Here is a 21,491-nt window from a genome sequence, read left to right as displayed (position 1 = left end):
GCGGGGTCTCTTCGTCCGGTCCTCAACAAACATCCGCGCTATACTGACCCTGTGCCTTCCTTTGGAGACCCCGAGCTCAACAAACAAGCTTTGTTAGCTCGTCTCGATTTGTAGTGGACTGGATCACTCTATATTGAAATTTGACACCTTCAGGCACCCATGAGTTAGTTGATCTCCTAGAATTTTTACGGTTTTTTGAATTTGGTGAGGGGTAGGTATTTATGAATTTGTCTCTTCGCGATGGAAAATATGAAGAATAACGACGGTGAAACTAGCAAACCACGTATCTCGTTTGCGGTGTTTAAAAATCTACGCTCACATTTTATTTTTTTGAAGTAGACCAAATCAATATTATTCCTTGAAATTTTCACAGAAATTTCTCCGCACGAAGAGGAAAAATCACAGAAATTTTCAAGAGTGGACGTTAAGTAGTTTTTCATTTAAAAAATAAAGTATGATAGGAAGTCTGCGACGTCGCAAACCGAGATACGTGGTTTGGTAGTTTCACCGTCGATAAGACAATTAGCATGCGTTGGTGCTGCACGTTCATCAAAAGATCAGGCCTATGATGCAAGTTCTTACATTTTCTTAAAATATAAACATCATGTACCTAGTAGATTGTTTGAAAAATACAATTATATCGATGGCCAATGTGCGAAACAGCATATCTCCGTTGCAACGTTGCAGACTCCCTATCATACTACATTTTTTAAATTGAAAAAATTGTCAACTTAATTTCTTGAAATCTTCGTTGATATTCCTTCTTCATTGACAAAGTATTCCGTAGAAATTTCAAGACATCTAGTGGACATGTTTCTCTTCGAAATATTAAAATAGGAGTGGCGATTCTGAAACATGGCAGTGGAGATGCATAGTGGCGCACTTTGGTCATCGATATCACGATTTAAGTGTTTTACTTTTTTTGACAAAATATTTAGGCGAAACCTCCTCAAGCGAATCGTTTGGGTGCACTTTCCAGGCAACCTCATTTGTTAAGCAAACACTTTCGGCCAAATTTTCTCATAAAACTTTTAGACTGGAAAATTACTATTGTAAATTAAGTAAAAAACACGATTTTCGCTTTTTGTATTTGTGCACAGTCAAAATAAACCTTCAAAAAGTTAAAAAATTTTTGTATAAAAGCGTGACAATTTTCTTTTCATACTCGATTGGTACAATTTTGATTAAAATTTTTCAAAATTATTACTCCGATCCCATTTTTTGTTCACAAAACAGAGGTAAAAGCACTTCTACTACCCTGTTATAGGGAAAGAACGCTGTTTGAAAATTTATGATTTGCCACATTTCCTCTGCTTAAATACAAATTTCTCATTGAAGTTTTCAGAAGTACTAGATCAAATTGCGAAGATAGTACTTCGAAATATTCACAATTTTTCTTCTAAAATATATGTTTTATTGTAGTAAATATGATGACATTTGAATGTTCATATGAGGGGCTTGGGGGACAAGGCGCATAAGTGCAGTTTTTGCTATTTCGACAAATACGTGTTTGAAGTTTCGAAATTACATGGATCCTTATGGCGGAAAGAAAGTTTCAACTGACTTTTTGATGCTTAAAAACTGGAATTTGGGTGCGAATTTATCACAGAGTATGCACTAAGACTAGTTTCACTTGAAATCATTATTATCTCAATTTTTTTTAAACTGCACTTATGCGCCTTGTCCTCCAAGCCATTAGTGTAGCCTTTTTCCTCACCTCGAGAGTACATTTTCCTGTCAATGTTTTTTAGAGTCTGGACTCAAGATCCAAGCGACTTTTTTTTCCAGAGTGGAGCATCAAGTAAGCTTTTTTTCTGTAATCCTGCAACAATGCTTTACTCGTGTTTTGAGTCCGTTTGTTCGGCCACTGTTGCTACATACACACTCATTAGCAATCACTTATTCATCCTCTAGCCGCTTCAATGTGTGCTACACGTGTTTTGGGCCATGTTTTCACTTTCGTGGGACGGTGTCATTTCTTCCCGTTTACCGGGCTCGGCCTGTTTATTTTAGTGAGTTGTTACAAATTGCGAGTGACACAACACTTTCGTGCTTTACGCGCAACAATCGCGTTCGACTCTTTCATCTTTCACTTTCCAACCGCGCGCTTACAGCGTCAAAGTAATTAATGCACATAGTCCTGCTTAGCGGGCTCAGTCAATTAGCAAGTCTTTTTAGGAGTTTCGGGAATTGATGATAATGTGGCTAGTTGAACGTTGAAATCCGCGAGTTACAAGAGGTTTTTGTTCATTCCATTAAAGGCGCGAGAATAGCTCTCACGATTTGCCTCGGTTTTCTGTGGTTAGCTAAGCGAATATCCCAATGTGCATCTCAAAAACAAACCTTTTCTCTTGTACATTTAATTATGCATGTATATGAGCTCTTGGATTCTGAAAATGTTCAGTTTTCTGACAATCGAAGGTGCATCGAGCTTTTATGTCAACCAAAAATGTTGCGTCATAAAAGATGGATGTTGGGGCATGCATGTTAAAACTGCTCATCCAATAAATTCACATCCAACTAGCCAATCAATAAATCCGTAAACCACACACGCATCGATGAATGCAATGTTGAGAGCCTAGCTCAAAAACTACTTATCTTGCTTACGATGCTTCAAAAGTGCCGTCATTATTTAATTACTTCCAAGAGGCATGGACCCACCGTATCTTCCGAAATTTTCATTAAATATTTTTCAAACAGAGAGGAAAAATCTCGGAAATTTTCAGGAATTTATTTTCAACAGTTCTCCCATTAGAATTACAGGGGCGGATCCAGCAATTTGGCAACGTCGGATCTCCTCCATTTAAACCTATGTTGAATAGGTAATCGATTCTTGTCGGGACACCTGGCCCCTCCAAGAATCGATATATTTCCATAGGTTTAAATAGGGGAACAACAATGTTGCCAATTTGCAGGATCCGTCAATGATTAGAAATGAGAGAAAGGCGTGAAGTCTGGAATATTTCAGAAGAGGCACGTGGTCTCAGAGTTCAGGCATTGGTGCGCTCCAGGTTAAAGCGAAGAGCACCAAAAAAAGGTAAGCTAGCATACTGTGCAATCCTATGAGGTAAATATCCACCATATCCTCACGTGTTACGCGTATTTTTCCCGAGAAAACACGAACAGACGTAATCAGAACAGTGCGGTAATCGATAGAATTCGTGACCGAGGAATCACCCATGAGATCGCCTACACCGCCTAACTTACACCGATACAGCAGTACATCACATCCTGCCGGTTCGCATGGACAAGAAGTTAGGATCTCTATGTTGAATTGATTACCTCTTGGCTCAACGAGTCTTTTTATCGGGTTCATATAAACGAGCGGCGCGGTGAAGGCTTGCCGATTTGTGGGGATCTCCCAAAGACATAAAGACGGAGCACTAAAAGCAAAAAATGAAGCTTCTAGAGCTTCTTTTCAATCACCTCTACTATTGGCTAGAGGATTGGCGGCGAAATCGGGACAAGTTTGAATTCAAATGTAGGGCGGGAACTAATAAATAAAATTGCGGAAACAAAGTATTTTAGGTTGATTTTTGCCCAAATTCAGGTACACACTCATATTTTTTTAACTCTAGGTTAGTTTCAGTCCGTCGTCGACCGATTAATTTCATTTGGGAGTAACGTTGATCTAGAACTGTAACGGCCTGTTTGAACCTGCAGAACCACCATGAGCAGAAGAAAAACTAACTTTATGTGAGATTACTGCCTGTTACCGAGCAAAAGTAGGTGTATTATATTAGGACGCAGACCGAACTTTCTTAGTATATTCGTTTTAGGAATTTAAAATACGTTTCAAAGAAGAAATGTGCAAAAATCAAGAGGACAAGTTCAAATCAAATTTCCGTTTGCCGCCATGGATTCCCGCGCTCATTTACACACTCACACAAGCGCGCAGCGCCGAACCTAGCTTCACTTTTTCCCCGTGCTTTTAGATACGAGCGCTCCGTCTTTATGTCTTTGGGATCTCCCGGGAGGTGATGAAGAGTAGGCAAGTTTCACCAAACAATCTGGCCACGAACGGGTGGGTAAATAAATCCGCGGGTTCCTCGTGATAAAATACGCATTCGGTCGGCCTGGAACCGAGTTACTTCCGAGATCACTGCGTAAATCTTCCTCGGCGTGCCCCGTGCATCTTCCCGCGGTGCGTGCTTATTTGCTGCTATCAAATAATGCGGAAGCCATCCTCACCGCCTCACGTCCCGAGCCTGGAGAACGTGGAGCGGTCAGCGCTGCCACAGGCGCACGGTGGATCGAGTCAACAGGAGAGGTCGGACAAAATTTGGAAACTTTAAACGCTTATAACTCCGTTTATACAATAGCTTAAGGTTCTAAAAGTGAGTCCATTGGTTTCCTCGTCGCATTTTCTTCCCGAAGCACCCCTTGAAGCTTAAAATGTGACGAAATAAACACCAAAATTTGCAGTTTTATAGTAAAAAATTTCATGTCCGACCTCTCAGATTGACTCGATCCACTGTGAGGCGGATGGAAAAGCTCGTATCGGTGAAAGGACTATGCTGTCGACTCAGGGGCACATTCCTAGTTCTTCTATATGTATTTTTTTTCAATTGGCAAGCTTGCAATTTTTTTCAAAATGATCCAAGTTTCAGTAACTTGACTTGAACTTGACGCCGCTATTGGCAAGTTTTTTTTTAAAGAAAAATTAAATGAATTTTTTTTTTCATTTTTTACAAGTGGAAAGTTAGTGATGACACACTGGGAAAAAAAAACACATTGGAGCTTGAGTCCAGACTCTTAAAAACATCGACAAGAAAAAATACTCGTGATTCAATCAGATTTAAGTTTAAATCAAGAACCAAGCCTCTTAACTTGAGCGGATTTCCTTTTGATTTAAGCTTAAATCTGCTTGAATCAAGAGTCCTTTTTCTTGTCAATGTTCTCAAGAATCTGGACTCTAGATTCAATGTGTTTTTTTTCCCATTGCAATTCCATGCAGAGCACTCATTGAGAAGAATACATTGAAAAATAAACCACTCTGTTTAATCTTATTTTGTGTATGTGGAATTGTAGAAATAAAAATTTCGACGAATTTATATTTCTACTGAAAAATAATATATTCTTGAAAGTGGATAGGAATACAAAAAGTCAAAACATATAGAAAAATGAGCCAATTTCAAAAGTAAGAAATAAGATTCAAAAGAGGTGTTGTCCCAAAGAAGAATACTTTTCCGACATTAAAAAAAATGGATAAAATTAATCATGACTGATTGAAAATATAGTCTGAAATGAGGTTCATCAAGTAGTTAGAAAAGCGGACATTCAGATATTTATGGAACGCATTATTTCCCTCCAATGATGCTGGATTGCCATTATTTCGAGTAATAAGAGGTTCAACTCATACAAATTTAACATGCAGCGGAGGGTTACACATAACTGGGCATATTAAAATCAAAAGGAGCCATCTCCATCGTAACATGGACCCTGTCATAAATGTATTCTTATAGGTCTTAAGGCCAGAGCCACAATGTAGATAGTACCTTTTGATATGAATACACCCAGATGAAAGTCGTAATTAAGTTCGAACTCACTCCTTTACGGAGTTCTGAATGATGATTAAGGAGAAATAAAGACGTAACTGGCGGAGGTTAGCGAAGGCGTCTTCGGAGACTTAAACGCACGCCTAGAACAATAGGAATAATATAAAATTCGCAATAACTCGCTCAGCGTCTTGCATCTCTTTTTTATGGCCTTACTCCCTGCAGACAGAATTAAACTTTACGCAGTTTTCATCGGCTGAACAGAGCTGTTGAATGCTGCTGCCTCCTATTTGAGAGACTGAAGTTGAGCTAAAAGCACATCAAAACACAACAGGTTTTTCATATTTCTGCCTTTTGATTGACGGCTGTTTTATGCAGAGACAAGGGATAGTAGGACTGACTCTGAACTCTTAACGACGCCGCTAGTAAACGATGCGGAACTGCGTTTTTCTCAAATTCTTCGCTTAATAACTATGAGAGGGTTAACCCAACTCTCAAAGGGTTAATTTTTAGATGTTCTTTGCACTAAATGATGAACAATCTACCCTTCTAGCGATTTCATTTTCTGACCGAAAATTCAAAGGAAGCAGAATTGACACTAAAGATTGCTTAACCTAACCTAACCTAACTGTACCTACCAACCCAAACTAACCTAACCAAACCTAATCTAACTTAACTTAACCTTAACTAACCTAACTTAACCCAACCCAACCTAACTTCGCAATTGGTTTTATCCCCTCCCCTTAAAAGAGTCCTTTCGTCTCACTCAATCACCATCTCCGGTGATATGTAGAGGTAGAAGGTAGACCTACGTAGAATTAGTCTATGATAAATTGCACTCGAAAAATCACAATTGCTTCTTCATCCGAGCGCTCCGCATGTTGCCTATCCACTAATTGAAGGCGTTTTGCCTTGTTCTGCGTCATCGAATGTTTCTGTGCTATTCTGCCATGCTAAGGAAAAACGCGTCGTATGAACATTCGAGAGTTGCCGAATTTCCCTTGATAAAATATGTATTTTTGACGACATTCATGCATTTTTTCCTTGAAATTTTCAGATATTTTAGATTAAATTGCGTACAAAATCGTCTGAACGTTTTGAAGAAAAAATATTCAAAATTTTACCGGTATATTCGGTTTTTAATGAAGGAAATCTGGCAGCGTCTAAAGGCTCATACGGCGTTTCTCCTTAGTACGGCAGTACTTGAGGATTAGTCGATATAAAAGACATTAATTTTCCCTCGTGTGTATGATAATTTCGAGCATGTGGGCAGTTTTAAACGTCTGTACAAGTCAGCGCTCAAGTCGCGGAGCGAATCCTGGAAACAATGTTCGGAGTCCTCTCGCCCACTTTCTTTTTAGCTTTATTTAACAACATCATTATTATTATCGGAGTCTACAGGTGGAGTTTTGCTCCTTTGTCTAGTTGGGGCTCAGCCGCGGCCGGTGGAATGGGTCGCGGGTCAAGTCAAGTCCCTGGTCTGAGCAGGCGCCCAGGTCGTGTCCCGCTGCCCGCTCTAGATTCCTCTTGAGCCACCCTCACACTTCCGAGTTCATTAATTATTCCCATCTCCAACGCTCCTGGACCTGGAGGATCCCTCCAGTTTCAAGAGCAAGAGGTACACTGCCGTGCTATGGAAAAACGACGTATGAACATTCGAATGTTGCCAAGTGTCGGCCAATTATTGTTGGCCTCCTGTAGTGTAGTAGGTGTAGCACTTGCTCTATGATTGGGAGGTCCCGGGTTCGATTCCCGGCCGAGTTTAATGGTCTTAAACAATGGTTATCTAGGCTGGCTTGATTAGGGACAGAGGAATTGGGACTTAAGCGGTAAAGCGCAAGATGATCCCGCGTGAGATATTTGAAGTATAACACAAAAAAAATAAAAAATAAAAATAAAGTTTCTCTTGATTAACTATTTATTTTTGAAGGTAGTTTTAAATAATTGTTCTTGAAATTTTCAGATATTCCAGATGAAATTGCGAATAAAAGTTACTATCTGAAAAACTGGAAGGAAAATATTTACAAGTTCCCCAGAAAATCTGTATTTCATCAAAGTAAATTTGGCAACGTCTGAAGGCTCATAAGGCGTTTTTCCTTAGCACGACAGTGCAGCGTGCATTGGCATAACAGGAGAGCAGGGATGAAAATAATGTTTGAAAAAATGTCAAAAATTATTTTGATGAACATGACGAGAAAGTGCACCAAGTTTGGATGATTCGTTGGTTTTGATCAACCGCGCTGCCTTCAGTAAGGATACGTTGTAAAAACGGGGCTTTTGCCTCGTCTATTCGCAAAGTGTCAGGTCATCTATATTTTCTTCTTTCAAAGTTTACCAATAATTCGTTCTCATTCTGGGAGATGAGAGGGCACAACACCATGCAGGGATTTTCGCAAAAAGAGGCAGATCATAGAGGCCCTCATACCACTCATACGCTTGAAGCAACTAAGTTGAATGCGGAATCACTCCCTCTCAAACAATCGCAACCATCTTTTGGAACAAATCACCCAAGAACAACTCAAAATCATCTCGCCGGCCGCGCTCTGCGGCGGTGGGGTCCAGTAACGGGCCTTTCCTGGATCATTTTTCGACTGTAATTAATGAACCCCCGGCCAGATCACAAATGAAACGTAGCTCACGCTGGTGGCATTTTTCCTTTGGAAGAAAGTGAGAACAAAGTGGAGGTGAGAAAAGAGAAACCGAGAGACACAGCCCGGGCCGACGACGCGACAAGGGAAACAATTAATAAACGCTGAATGAATGAACCGAGTAGATGAGTGTGAGCGAGTGAGTGAGAACGCTTTCATGTGCCCCGACACAGTCAACTCCTCACCCTTGCCCCGAGAAAAATACCCACGTCGAATCTACGTCATTAGGCAGAAAGGGTCTATCTATCGAAGGGATTTTGGATAAAAGCGCATCTGCTAAAGCATCTTAAATACCTATACGTTGTTTCCTCAAACTTCCCCTAGAGATATTCCTCTTGCTCAAAAATAAATCTGAAATAGCTTACCAATGTTGTCAAAGTGCCTTACAAGTGGTTGTCCTGCGGGCTGAATCTTGAAATTGATTGACAAAGCGATAGACAAAGAGGATATAGGGAGTGATCCTTTTGCTTGAGATGGGTGGTTCTGAGAAAGAAAATGATGGACTAACTGTGGAGTCTCACGTAGGTTGCCGTTAGTTAGTCTACTACCTATCTACGTCCGTCGTCCATTGTAATATACCTTTAGTCTCCTTTGTCTATATCTTTGCCTATCAATTTCAACAATCGGCTCGCTAGGGTAGTATTTTGACGAAAAAATGGAGGGATTTACCGCAGCCTAACTGCATGTCATGTCACGTTCCCCATTAGTAGCTCTCGTATAATCAAAAACTAAGTGACGTAACACCTTGAAATTTTTTATTTAAATTGGATCGCATTTTGCAATTCGAAACTAGAATCTCTGGCTCATTTTACAGAGACAAAATAGGTGCCATAGGTTTCCATGCGCAGATGAGTGTTTTTATGTATGAGCCAGAAATTTTAGTTCCTTATTGCAAAATCTAGTCCAATCAATAATGTACCCCTCAAATTTCAAGTCTGAGCGTAAATTTAAGTTTTTTCTTAAATTTAAAAATATCTAACCGGTCCATTCACGATCAAAAACAACACTCCGCTACCCGAGCGTCGAGCCTACAATATCAATCACCAATTGGACTACATTTTGCAATTTGGAACTATAGATTCCAGCCCAGTTTAAAAACAGCGTATGTGCCATTAGTTTCCCTATGCACATAAGTGGTTTTTCGGATGAGAGCCAGAATTTATAGTAAATTCTGGCTCTCATCCGAAAAACCAATTATGTGCATAGAGAAACTAATGGCACATACGCTGTTTTTAAACTGGGCTGGAATCTATAGTTCCAAATTGCAAAATACAGTCCAATTTGTCTGCAGCGCCTTGATACGCAACTATTCGTGTTCCCGAGCTGCCCATGTTGCCTACGCAAATACTGAAGGCGTCTTGCTAACTCTTGCGCTTACAGCATTCCACTAAAGACAGCACTGGGCAACCAGAGGCCACAATACCAATCACTACTCTTTCGTAGCGCCGAGATGCAAGATGCGACTATTCGCACTCAAAAGCTGCCCATGTTGCCTACGCAAAAATTGAAGGCGTTTTGCCTTTTTTGCGTTATCGAATGTTTCTGTTGAAGTAGTTTTCCAAGAGGAAGAAGAAACCTATCTCTATCTGTAAAAATCTTCCCAGGAGGGTTGACGGTGGAAGTCGCCAGGCGGCGTAGGCACGGCTTGCAACATTCGAAGCTCATTGAAAGCATATTTTCAGCCAATTTTTACAGAGGCTGACTATGTATTATTAGATTTCAGTATCCTCTAACATCGTCCTGAACGCTGAAAATCGATGCTCTTCCTTTTTCACAATCCTCTCCTCCCAGGCTCCTAAGCCTAATGGGGGTTTACGACCCTTCTCGATGACCATGTCCGGTATGCTCAATCGCTGGTCACGCGGTCCAGCGTACTCGGGGAGCTTTTTCAACAAGAAAATCGGACTCCTCGGTCATTTCTAAGTAGACTAGCTCGGTTTCAGCCCGGTCAGAGAACTTCCGATTTCGAACGTCAAAATTTATCCACATGACCCGGGTCGAATTTTCTTGACTTTGGACGGGAAAAAAATTTCGAGTTAAGTATCGTATCCTATACAATTCCAGGCGTAGAATCAATTGCGTGTGGTCCCGATTCTCCCCAAGACTGCTTAGGTCGAGTACCGGCTGTTTTTACTTATTTTGATAGTTCGCCTGCATGCGATACTCGCCGCTTGCGAGGTCCAGTGGACTTTTGGAGCTTTTTCGACCAGAATAAAGGCCTTCTCGCACAGTGGTCTTGAAGCAAAAAAAAAAATCGACAAAAACGTACCCAAAAACGGTTTGTAGGGGGTGAGTCTATGGAACGCGTGGACTCAAAATCGCGCGCGAAAAATCAAAATCTTGGCTGATCCTATTTTCTAGATATGGATATTTGAAATTTTTATAGTAAATGAAGTTTCATGCTGATTTTGATCCGCTTTTTTATTTACTTGTCCATTCAATCGGCGTTGATCGATTCACGTTTTTATTTTTCGGTCGATTCATGTCGATCGAATACATACCCTCTCGTTACATGCAGACTACCTATCATTCTCTTTTTTTTTAACTGAACAATTCGCCTTCTGCTGCGTCTACAGCAATTGTTGTTGCGAATATGTTGTGCGTGCTGATTTTAGCCTATTACATACTCGACTATCTGAAGGCGTTTTATATGTCAAAGCAATTCGCCTTCAGTTGCGTCTGCAGCAATTGTTGTTACGAATATGTTGTGCGTGCCGACATTAGCCTATTACATACTCGACTATCTGAAGGCGTTTCATGTGCGCAAGCAGCGTAATCTGCCGGAGAACGAAAAAAGTAGGGATTGAGCGATTTATTCAATCTCACCTCTGTTGTTCTCCAACAGGGTGCTCTTACTTTCGCACAGAAAACGCCTTCAGAGAATCAAGTATGTAATTAGCTGCGATCAGCACGCACAACATATTCGGAACAACAATTGCTGTGGACGCAGATGAAGGCGAATTGCAAACGACCGTATAATACACGTCGAAAAACATATTAGCTCCTTAATTAATATTGTTACCAATAGGGAGTTTTATTCTATGGTCTTTTTTTGAGAGATTCTCGAAAAACTTTTCAACATAAACTAAGTTTAAATACAAAATAAAATATACCGCGCTACAAATTTTCAGTCTTGGCGGAAAGTATAGCCTAAACTTTCCGCCAAGACGGAAGAAGCACCAGCATCACAATGCTCTTGAAGCAAAAGAAAAATGCGACAAAAATGTACCCAAAAATGGCTTGAAGGGGCCGAATCTACGGCACGTGTAGCGTTCCTAGAGCTTCAAAAAATTTTCGAGAATCCCCCATAAAAGACCATAAAATAAAACTCTCTATTGGTAACAATATTAATTAAGGAGCTAATATGTTTTTCGACGTGTATTATACGGTCGTTTGCAATTCGCCTTCAGCTGCGTCCACAGCAATTGTTGCTCCGAATATGTTGTGCGTGCTGATCGCAGCTAATTACATACTTGATTCTCTGAAGGCGTTTTCTGTGCGAAAGTAAGAGCACCCTGTTGGAGAACAACAGAGGTGAGATTGAATAAATCGCTCAATCCCTACTTTTTTCGTTCTCCGGCAGATTACGCTACTTGCGTACATGAAACGCCTTCCGCGAGTCGAGTATGTAATAGGCTAAAGTCGGCACGCACAACATATTCGTAACAACAATTGCTGCAGACACAACTGGAGGCGAATTGCTGTGACATATAAAACGCCTTCAGAGAGTCGAGTATGTAATAGGCTAAAGTCGGCACGCACAACATATTCGTAACAACAATTGCTGCAGACGCAACTGAAGGCGAATTGCTTTGACATATAAAACGCCTTCAGATAGTCGAGTATGTAATAGGCGAAAATCAGCACGCACAACATATTCGCAACAACAATTGCTGTAGACGCAGCAGAAGGCGAATTGTTCAGTTAAAAAAAAAAGAGAATGATAGGTACTTAGTCTGCATGTAACGAGAGGGTATGTATTCGATCGACATGAATCGACCGAAAAATAAAAACGTGAATCGATCAACGCCGATGGAATGGACAAGTAAATAAATTTTTCGCGCGCGATTTTGACCGCACAACATATTCGCAACAACAATTGATGTAGACGCAGCATAAGGCGAATCGTTCAGTTAAAAAAAAAGAGTATGATAGGTAGTCTGCATGTAACGAGAGGGTGTATCCGATCGACACGAATCGACCGAAAAATAAAAACGTGAACCGATCAACACCGATTCAATGGACAAGTAAATAAATTGAAGGCGTTTTGCCTTTTTTGCGTTTTTTGCGACTTACCCCCTACAAACCGTTTTTGGGTACGTTTTTGTCGCATTTTTTTTTTTTTTGCTTCAAGACTATTGTGTGGGGTCATCTAACATGAGACGTGGGACGAGTTTCATTTCAGCCCTATCCTAGAACTTTCGATTATGACCCTGAAAACGTAGTCCATGTAACTCCTGGGGATTTTCTCTCGATTTTGGAGAGGAAGAAGAATTTCTAAATTATAGTCGAATCTTACGTAGAATCAATTGCGGGTGGTTTCGAGGCTCCCCACGGCTTCCAGAGCCAAGAAACGGGTGTTTTAGACCGTTTTTGAAAGTTCGCCTGCATGCGTTACCGCCGTCGCCGCCAGCGCGTCCCGGACTTGTGGAGCATGCGCAGTTTTCGTTCGTGACTGGAGAGCAGGAAAAGTTAAAACTCCTTCAGTTTTTGCGTAGGCAACGTAGGTAATTCCAGATCACAAATGGTTGCATCCAGGTGCTACAATGAAAGTGGTGTTTGATACTCTGGCCTCTAGCTGCAAAGTGCTCTTTTTGTTCGTGAGTGTGTGCGCAAGAATAATTTTTTCCTAGGTACGACACGTTGATAGGGGATTTTTACGCGACAAAGGGGGAGGGGGGTTCTTGGAGCAGAAAGAAAAAATCTCCGTATGGTGCAAAAAAGTTTAATACAAATTGATGGTTTTGATTTCACGAGGTTGACTTCGGTTGGTGCATCCCATTAAAAACGCCTTCGATCAACGAAGATGCAACATCGTCTACATAGCTATTCTTATACAGGGTGTCTCACGAAAAAGGAGCCACCTTGAATATCTGCCGACCGCGTCGGAATTTCGAAAAACGGTAAAAGTCGTGTTCGTTTATATCAAGGGGGACACCTTTTGGCGTATTTGACATTTTCCCAAACCGCGGGAGGGGCGCGGGGCGGGGGATGCCCCACCCGTAGGTCGAACTTTTCAAATGGCACCCCTACTTTTTCATTTCAGTAATCAATTCTACGCAAAAAAAGCCACCCTGTCCAAACCGAATATAAATCGGACAATTTTTCAGTGATTGGCAGAGGTTGTAACATTTTTTTTATCCTCTTTTCAAAAATTTCCCGCGCCCAATGGAATTGCCGTATCAAACCAAACTCTTCGCCAAAAAAATTCTTAAACATTTCACTTTCGATTAAAAAAAAAACAAAAAAAAAAAAAACAAAAAAAAATCTGCTGCACTCGAAATCTGGACCAGTCGGAGCCCCTCTTTGCGACATTAAAATTTGTTTTACCGAACATTTCCGAGGGGCGCTCTTCGGGAGGGAGTAGTAAGTTTTAGACAATAATTATTATTCATTTTTTTTTTTGAAGCATAAGAAACCGTGTCCATGAAGAAGCAGTAAAGTAGAAAAACAACGCACCGCGGAAAAATAGCGTCCTCAGAAGTATCGAGGTCCGGGACCCCCCCCCCCCCCCCAAAAAAAAAAAAATCTAATCCATTTGTTTTTCTGCTTTACTGCTTCTTCATGGACAAAATTTCTTATGCTTCAGAAAAAAGAATAATAATTCTTGTCTAAAACTTACTAGGTACTCCTTCCCGATGAGCGCCCCTCAGAAATGTTCGGTGAAACGAATTTTAATGTCACAAAGCTCCGCGTGCTCCAGATTTCGAGTGTAGCAGATTTTTTTTTGTTTTGTTTTTTTTTGTTTTTTTTAATCGAAAGTGAAATGTTTAAGAATTTTTTTGGCGAAGAGTTTGGTTTGATACGGCAATTCCATTGGGCGCGGGAAATTTGTGATAAGAGGATAAAAAAAATGTTACAACCTCTGCCAATCACTGAAAAATTGTCCGATTTACATTCGGTTTGGACAGGGTGGCTTTTTTTGCGTAGAATTGATTACTGAAATAAAAAAGTAGGGGTGCCATTTGAAAAGTTCGACTTACGGGTGGGGCATCCCCCGCCCCGCGCCCCTCCTGCGGTTTGGGAAAATGTCAAATACCCCAAAAGGTGTCCCCCTTGATATAAACGAACACGACTTTTACCGTTTTTCGAAATTCCGACGCGGTCGGCAGATATTCAAGGTGGCTCCTTTTTCGTGAGACACCCTGTATATTTGTTAGAACAAATGATCGTATGAGGTCGTTTTTTGAACAGAGCAGAAACGGCTGTAAAGAGCTCTACAAAGGTATATTTTATTTCACTGGCTAATTAAACTAGTCTTATTTTTTATTTCTCTTTTCTTATTTATTTTCTCGTTTGTTTGGTCATAATCTGAAGTCATTCCTTTATCTCCACAGAGGACAGTACTGCCCCACTGTTTTGCCGATAAGAGTGAAGGTGAAAAACTTTTAGGGCCCATTCTATCTCATTAAATAAAATGAATGAGTATCATATTCCGATTTATTCAATAAATATTGTCTGAATTATAGTCCCCAGGTCGCTCCTTATAAACTCCAAAAAGAGGCTTTTATACAGCAATAGCATTTTGTATGTCACAAATGTTGGCAAATACTGATTTAACCATCAAGCCTTATAGTTTGTACAGCTCTTTGAACTGTAATATTATCTGTGAAAGAAGCTAAATCAGTGATCATGTCTCACCAATTTTTAACAATTGTGATATCCAATATGCTAATATAAAATTTAAGTTTTTTCTGCGAACTCTCTGGCATCATTCAGCGTCTGTACAAAATGAGGAAGGTTGAATGTTAAAAAAAAATTATGACACAACATTTATCATAGGAGGATCAGTGCTTTATTTGTTATCAATTACAAAAATTAATTATTTTAATAAATTATGAACAAAAACAAAAAATTAATAATAAAAAAAGATAAAAAAAAATGGACGGGACAAAGTAAGCTAGACACAAATGGAATCTATAATGACTGACAAGTACTACAAAAATAGAATTAATAAATTAATTTGTTGACTAAAATGTACAATTACTTTGTTTTAAAAACAATAAGTCACAGTTATTATTTTAAAAATTCTAACAATCAAGAATACAAAAAATTAATGTACATACAAGGCAACATTTTAAATTTTATGGAAACAAATTATTTACACAGTGCATGTAGCCACACACTGGAAAGTAAGTCTTCCAAAGGCTGAGGTTTTTTGATTAGAGGAAGCTCACCTTCTCCAACTTTTTTCTTACGGGTTGAAGAAATAAAGCAAAGAGAATCAGTTAGGAAATCATAGTAAGGTAAGATCATGAGAGATAGGTAGATTTAGTTTTTTAGTGAAAAAAGGGATGACAGAGTACGAGTTGAATAACATGATACACTACCTTAAAGAAAAGAAGAAAAGAATATAGAGAGAAGTTAACGTACTAACTGTTGAGCTGGGCTTCATCTTAGTTTTTTGTCTTTGTAGACACACGAAAAGAAAACAGAGACTCAGAAAGAGAAAAAAATAGTAGGAAAAAACCTTCCCATGGGTTATGATGAAAATAGAGAAATAGACAGTAACCAACCGGGAAACACCACCACCCCTGAAGTGAGAGAAATTCATTGTAAAACATGGGATGAAGACAGTTCAAAGCGGAGAAAAGTTTTAATAGTACCTACATCAGCCTTTGAAAAAATTACTAGAATGCAAAAGTAGTTTGACTTTATTCAGACACAGTCTTCCTGGTGTATGTGGTCCCTCGAATGGTTTGGGTTCAATGAACATTGTGAAGAAAAAGGATATCCAAAGCTTTTAAAATTATTGCAGGACTGATAGATAGATGCTTCAACAATCTGGCTTAAGCTGCATAAAAACGTGACTGCAGCTCTAAAAGAGAGAACTACCAAGTTACGACTATTTTAGTTTTCCTTATCATAAATATTAAACAAAACTTTGACAGGCAAACTGTCAAATAGAATGGCAACTCACTATCAAAAAGAATCTGTACAACTATAATACAAGGAATTAAAATTAAAACGGCACTCACAGAAACTCATGAAACTTAAAACGAACTGATATGGCAGTTGAGAATAAAGGCAGCAGACAGAATGAAAGAAAGAGAAAAAAACAGGCTTGAGCCAGAAAATTCTTTCAGCATCGAAAGCACAAAATTAAGACATCGATTTGATGAATGTTTTAAAGAACAAAAGTCTGGAGGAAAGAAGCAATTGTATTGGATTTTATATTGGGGTAAAATATGAGAGAAAAGAAAGAAAAGAGAGAAGGTAGAAGATTTGTGAAGGACCTCACCATACGAGTAGACTGCATGATTTGAATAATGTCTCACTACTTTTACCAGGTATAAAATTTCTAGAGCCAATATGATTTTACAAGGTATTTGTAGATTTCACAATATACCTCAAGAATTGTAGTACTTGTAAGAATTGAGGGAATACACTTATTAACAATGAAATACACAAACAAAAGTATTTGATCATTGAGCAATTAATTATTAAATTCGATGTCTACGATATAAATCGACTAATTTTTCAAGCGAGCCAATTTAAAACTTGACTGGTAGTAGAGAATATTGAAAAAAAAGTAGTATTCATTTTCAACATACTGGTAAATGATACTTTAAAATCTATCAATGACTCATTTAATTTACAATAGCTTGCTACAGATCACAAACAAATCAATTAATAGGTATACTTTTTTACATACTTAAGCTTCATAAGGTTATCACGTTCAAGAGTTCCAATTACAATTGTAAAGATTAACAAACAAATATTAGACTTTGTAACATTATTTACAGCTCAATAGATTGATTTTTTCCCATTAATATTATTCATACTCACGTTTTCTTTTTTTTCACATTTCTGTTCCAGAATTCCGAACAATCTGTTGACGTTATAATTATACAACTTCTTGGCAGTTTAAGGGTGAAAAAAACATACCTACATCCAAACAGACAACACTCTTGAAGTATGCATTAAATCTCACTCATTCATACTGAAAATAACAGATTCTATCAACACTATTTACAATATTTTTACAGAAAAATAAAAAAATACTATTAGTTCTAACATATTTTTGGAAACTTTGATTTGTAATCTTATTATTAATGAAAGAAGTAGTTTTCGTTGATCTCCACTGTACCAGAGAAGATCTAACTACGATATTGCACTGGGTGAAATTAACTAGGTACGAATAAGCAAAAACTAAAACTAACTTTAAGTCATTGCTTTAAATTAATCTCACAATTATTTTAGATGGTTTTTAAATTTTTTTGGAGTAAATTTGCCTAATCTAAGTTAATGATTAAATTTAGTTGAGTTAGTTTTTTGCATTTTATTATTTTGATCTTGACAGTCATTCTTTGATTGAAAAATCAGACTCTCAACTACATAGAGAAACAGCTAAAAATGCGAACACAAGAGATTATTGCACGTTCATTTTTTTGAAAAAAAAGAAAGAAAAAAAAAAAAAATACAGAATACTTGTGTTCTCATTTTTTCTGCTTTTGTCCTCATATGGCTTTCCTGAGTTTTTCCATTCTGATAATGGGGAAACTACTTAATGACTTAATTATTTCCTTAACATCTAGCTTACAATTGAGGGACAAATTAAAGGCTTGAATAATTTTCAACTCATAAGTTAGGAATCAATCATTCAGGTGTTACAAAGCAAATGTGATCCATCTACGATGGAGCTTCTGAAATATATGATTCAATAAAGCAAAGCTACATTGAAATACAAATTTTCCAACACTCCCTTTGCAAACAGATAACTTTTGCTTCGTGACACTCATTTTTGCTTGATTCTTACTAACTGTTGTATTTAGTCTCTGGCATTTTGTGCAATAGAAAACAGCTCCATAAAAAAGTCAAGATCTGCAAAAGAAATTCTTAGAGATGAATTTGCTTGATAGCACAAGTTCTTAGAGCAAGGGGCAAATTTTACTCAGAACAACTCATTTTGATCAGATGCTTTTAAATTATTCTAGAGTAAAAAAATAACTAACCTAAATACAACAGCTTCACTAACTAAAAATAATGTTATATAGTTTATCACAGACATAATATGGACAGTAGACTTAGTTCATTCAACGTTGACTTTAAGGTAGAACCTCTAAGAGGGTTTTGACAAAGCTTAATTAGGAGTAAGTTCAGTCAATTAGGGTTGAAATTCTAGTTAGTCATGATCTAAACATCACGAGTGATGATAGTCGGGGGATGGTTCAGCAACAGGCTCAGGCGTTGTGAACAGAGGATTTGGGAATTCAGGTGGATGAGGTAAAGGCCCTGCCATGGTTGGTCGCCTACGGTAAGCAAGCAACCAACATGATACGGCAATGGCAACAGCAACAAGTGAAAGCAACACAGTCAAAATCAAGGCTATGACCAGACCAAGCCAAGATATGCAAACATCATCCGAGCCTCGCTGGGCCTCAGGATCACGCGGAGCAACCAATCTTTCTCCTGCTGTGTGCTCCCTTGTTCTGATAACATTGGATTGGATAATTATTTCTTCCCTCAGTTGTCCAAATAGATCTGAACTGGAGTTCGTCTTGACACTCTCAACATCCCTACGTCTACGCCTGCCGAACGCATCATAACCACGACAATTTACAGGTTGGCATTTACCAAAACAGACACGGATATTACATTGGAATTTTATATTGTCACTACTTGGGAACTTAAAAGCATTGAAGGTTGCCAGAAGTGATTGCGTGTCTGCGTTATGCGTCCACTCTCCAAAGATAGTCGGGTCTGTTGCACAACCGTTTTCATCGGTGACATAATACTCATTTTCTACATTGTCTTCCAGAGTTTTTGCAATACAACTGCGGGCAAATCCACCATAAATACTTGAGGGTTGAACATCAACTTGCAGCATCAGATTTTCTCCGATTTCTGCCGAGTTGATTTCTTGACCTGTGCGGGTGACAATTTTCATCACACAGGTTGGTGGAGGTCCAGTGTTTGCGATTGTGCCAGCAGTTGTCAACATGGAAACGTTGAATCCGACTGTGATATTAACTTCCGGTGGAGAGTAGACACATCTTATTCTGTAAGCCTGGGCTTTGTAAGTCATTAGTTTTGGATGTTTCTGAATGACCAAAGTAAACTCTGCTTCTCCGTTGATATGAATTAAGCCACAAGTTCCGAATTGGACTTTGAATAACTCAGTTCTTGTGGTGGCATATTCCTGCGGCACATTCACTGACCGTCTACAGTTCTCATCTTTGCTGTGACCTTTAACGTAGAGGAGTCCATTGAATCCAGATTCTGTGATGTGAATTTCTACTGAGACACCATCTGCCAAACAACTGACCACAATGTCTGGCCGCGGGAAATCAGCAGTGATATTTGGTACATTTGGATCTGCAAATTTCAAAAAAGTCTTTTAATAAGTTAAATGAATAGAAAGTAGAGAGCAAAAAGAAGAAAAACGGACAAAAAACTTATGTGTTGTATTATTTTGACACAAGTAAAAATAAAATAAAAAATAAAAAAAAGGTAGTTAAGAAAATTTTACTTTGAAAAACACTCTTTGACATAGGTGAAGTCAAGTTTTTTAGAATATTCAGTTTAACTGGTCTCATTACTTTTAACACCTGAAAATTATGATAGAATAAGAAAAACTAAACTAGACAGATTGTTGGCACTACATTATGTTCAAGCAAAAACTGCAAAAGTTGGATCTGTGCTTTCATTAATTATGTAGAATTATATTTGTTCTGCACAGTCTGGAAGAATCCAGCTAAATAAGAGAAATCACCATCACTATCACAATGTAACGTATCTAAAGCTGAGGATTATAATTACATTGATGTAGGTGAAGTTAGTCATTTTCTTTTCTCATCAACATCTCTAATAAGTCTGTCACTTCAACTTTTTTAATTGATGCTTTTCTTTCGATTTGTTAAACAAAGTAGTAGTCAAAGCCAAAACATTAGTTTTAAAAATGCTGTAAGGGTTTTAAGATGATCTACGCAGAGTGAAAGCTGTTGAAAGAGATGGTTCATCCAAGGACTCACTGAATCACTGAAGAAAGTCAGATTAGGTTCGTCACACACATTAAAAGTCATGAATGTAGTAAATGCACAGAATACTTACGGCACTCAACATAAGCGTCTCCAGAGTAGCCTGCAATGCACTCGCAATGCGCCTTGTGATCAGAGGCATTACAGAAAGCATTGATACCACACTGAGCAGTTATGCAAACATCTTGACAGGTATGGGTTTTGAGTTCACAATATTTGACATCAGCACATTGATCGTCTACCTCACATTCAGGGACTGGTAAAGAAAAGAGAAGGAAAGATTTAAAGTTAACTTTCATGAATAGTATGATTGGTTTTTAATTCACAGCAAAGAGCACCACACACACAAAAAAAAAAATCTTTTAAGGGCGAATCCAGAATTTTTATTTTTGAGAGATACAGATATGTTATTATCAGATAAAAATAGAATTAAGTCAATTGTTTTGACCGTCAATGATATCACCAGGCTCATAAAATAAAAGACTGCTATTTTGAGTTGAAACATAGCCAAAGGTTTTTATTTTAAATGTGAGAGATGAACTAACGAGAAATGTGGAATTAGGCCATATTCTAAAAAATTGTTGAATCACAACAAATCATCCTAGGTTTTAATACGAAATGTTGATTCTCATTTAGGGGTGAAAAGGGTGAGGGAGCCTTGGTGTCTTAGCCTACTTCCTTCATTAAATAACAAGAAGAAAACAGCTGAACAACCTATTTTATACTGTAGAATGCAGCAAAGTCGCTTTCTCGTTTTTGCAAAAATAGTCAGTTAGGCAGTATTGTTTGTTAGCCCTTGATGTAAAATAACATTTAAAGCGAGTGCATGTAATAGTTTTCAAAGGGAAAATGTATTACCTGGTACACAGTTTCCGTTGATATCCCTGCGGTATCCAAACTCTACAGGGCAGGTGCATTCCCCTTTTTCATTGATTATGAAGCCTTTCTCTACTGCACAAACACAGCGCCCGCGTTCGTCCACTTTTAATCCTTGCTCTGGGAAACATGGCTGACATTCGTCGTTGACATTGAAAGCATAACCAGGGGGACAGATACATTCTCCTGATTCTGTGCGGATGTAACCCTTGCCAGGTGGACATTCAGCTGTTAAACAAAGAAAAAATGAATAGAGTTTTGAATTTAAA

At 38.6% G+C, this 21,491-nt stretch overlaps 1 protein-coding gene across 1 annotated transcript in view; it reads right to left on the bottom strand.

Annotated features, from left to right (window-relative positions):
* Nucleotides 1-15,138: 15,138 nt before the first annotated feature.
* LOC109039133 (uncharacterized) overlaps nucleotides 15,139-21,491 on the bottom strand; it is a 424,526-nt gene continuing 418,173 nt past the window's right edge. The window contains 3 exon segments of the mRNA XM_072300747.1: nucleotides 15,139-19,684; nucleotides 20,420-20,602; nucleotides 21,205-21,450. Coding sequence (XP_072156848.1) covers nucleotides 18,510-19,684; nucleotides 20,420-20,602; nucleotides 21,205-21,450 — 1,604 coding nt within the window. The 3' untranslated portion in view covers nucleotides 15,139-18,509.

The sequence above is a fragment of the Bemisia tabaci genome, chromosome 5 (genome assembly GCF_918797505.1).
Source record: "Bemisia tabaci chromosome 5, PGI_BMITA_v3".
NCBI classification, from domain to species: domain Eukaryota; kingdom Metazoa; phylum Arthropoda; class Insecta; order Hemiptera; family Aleyrodidae; genus Bemisia; species Bemisia tabaci.
The sequence above is the reverse complement of the archived record's forward strand: the minus strand, read 5'-3'. Positions and strand labels throughout refer to the sequence as shown.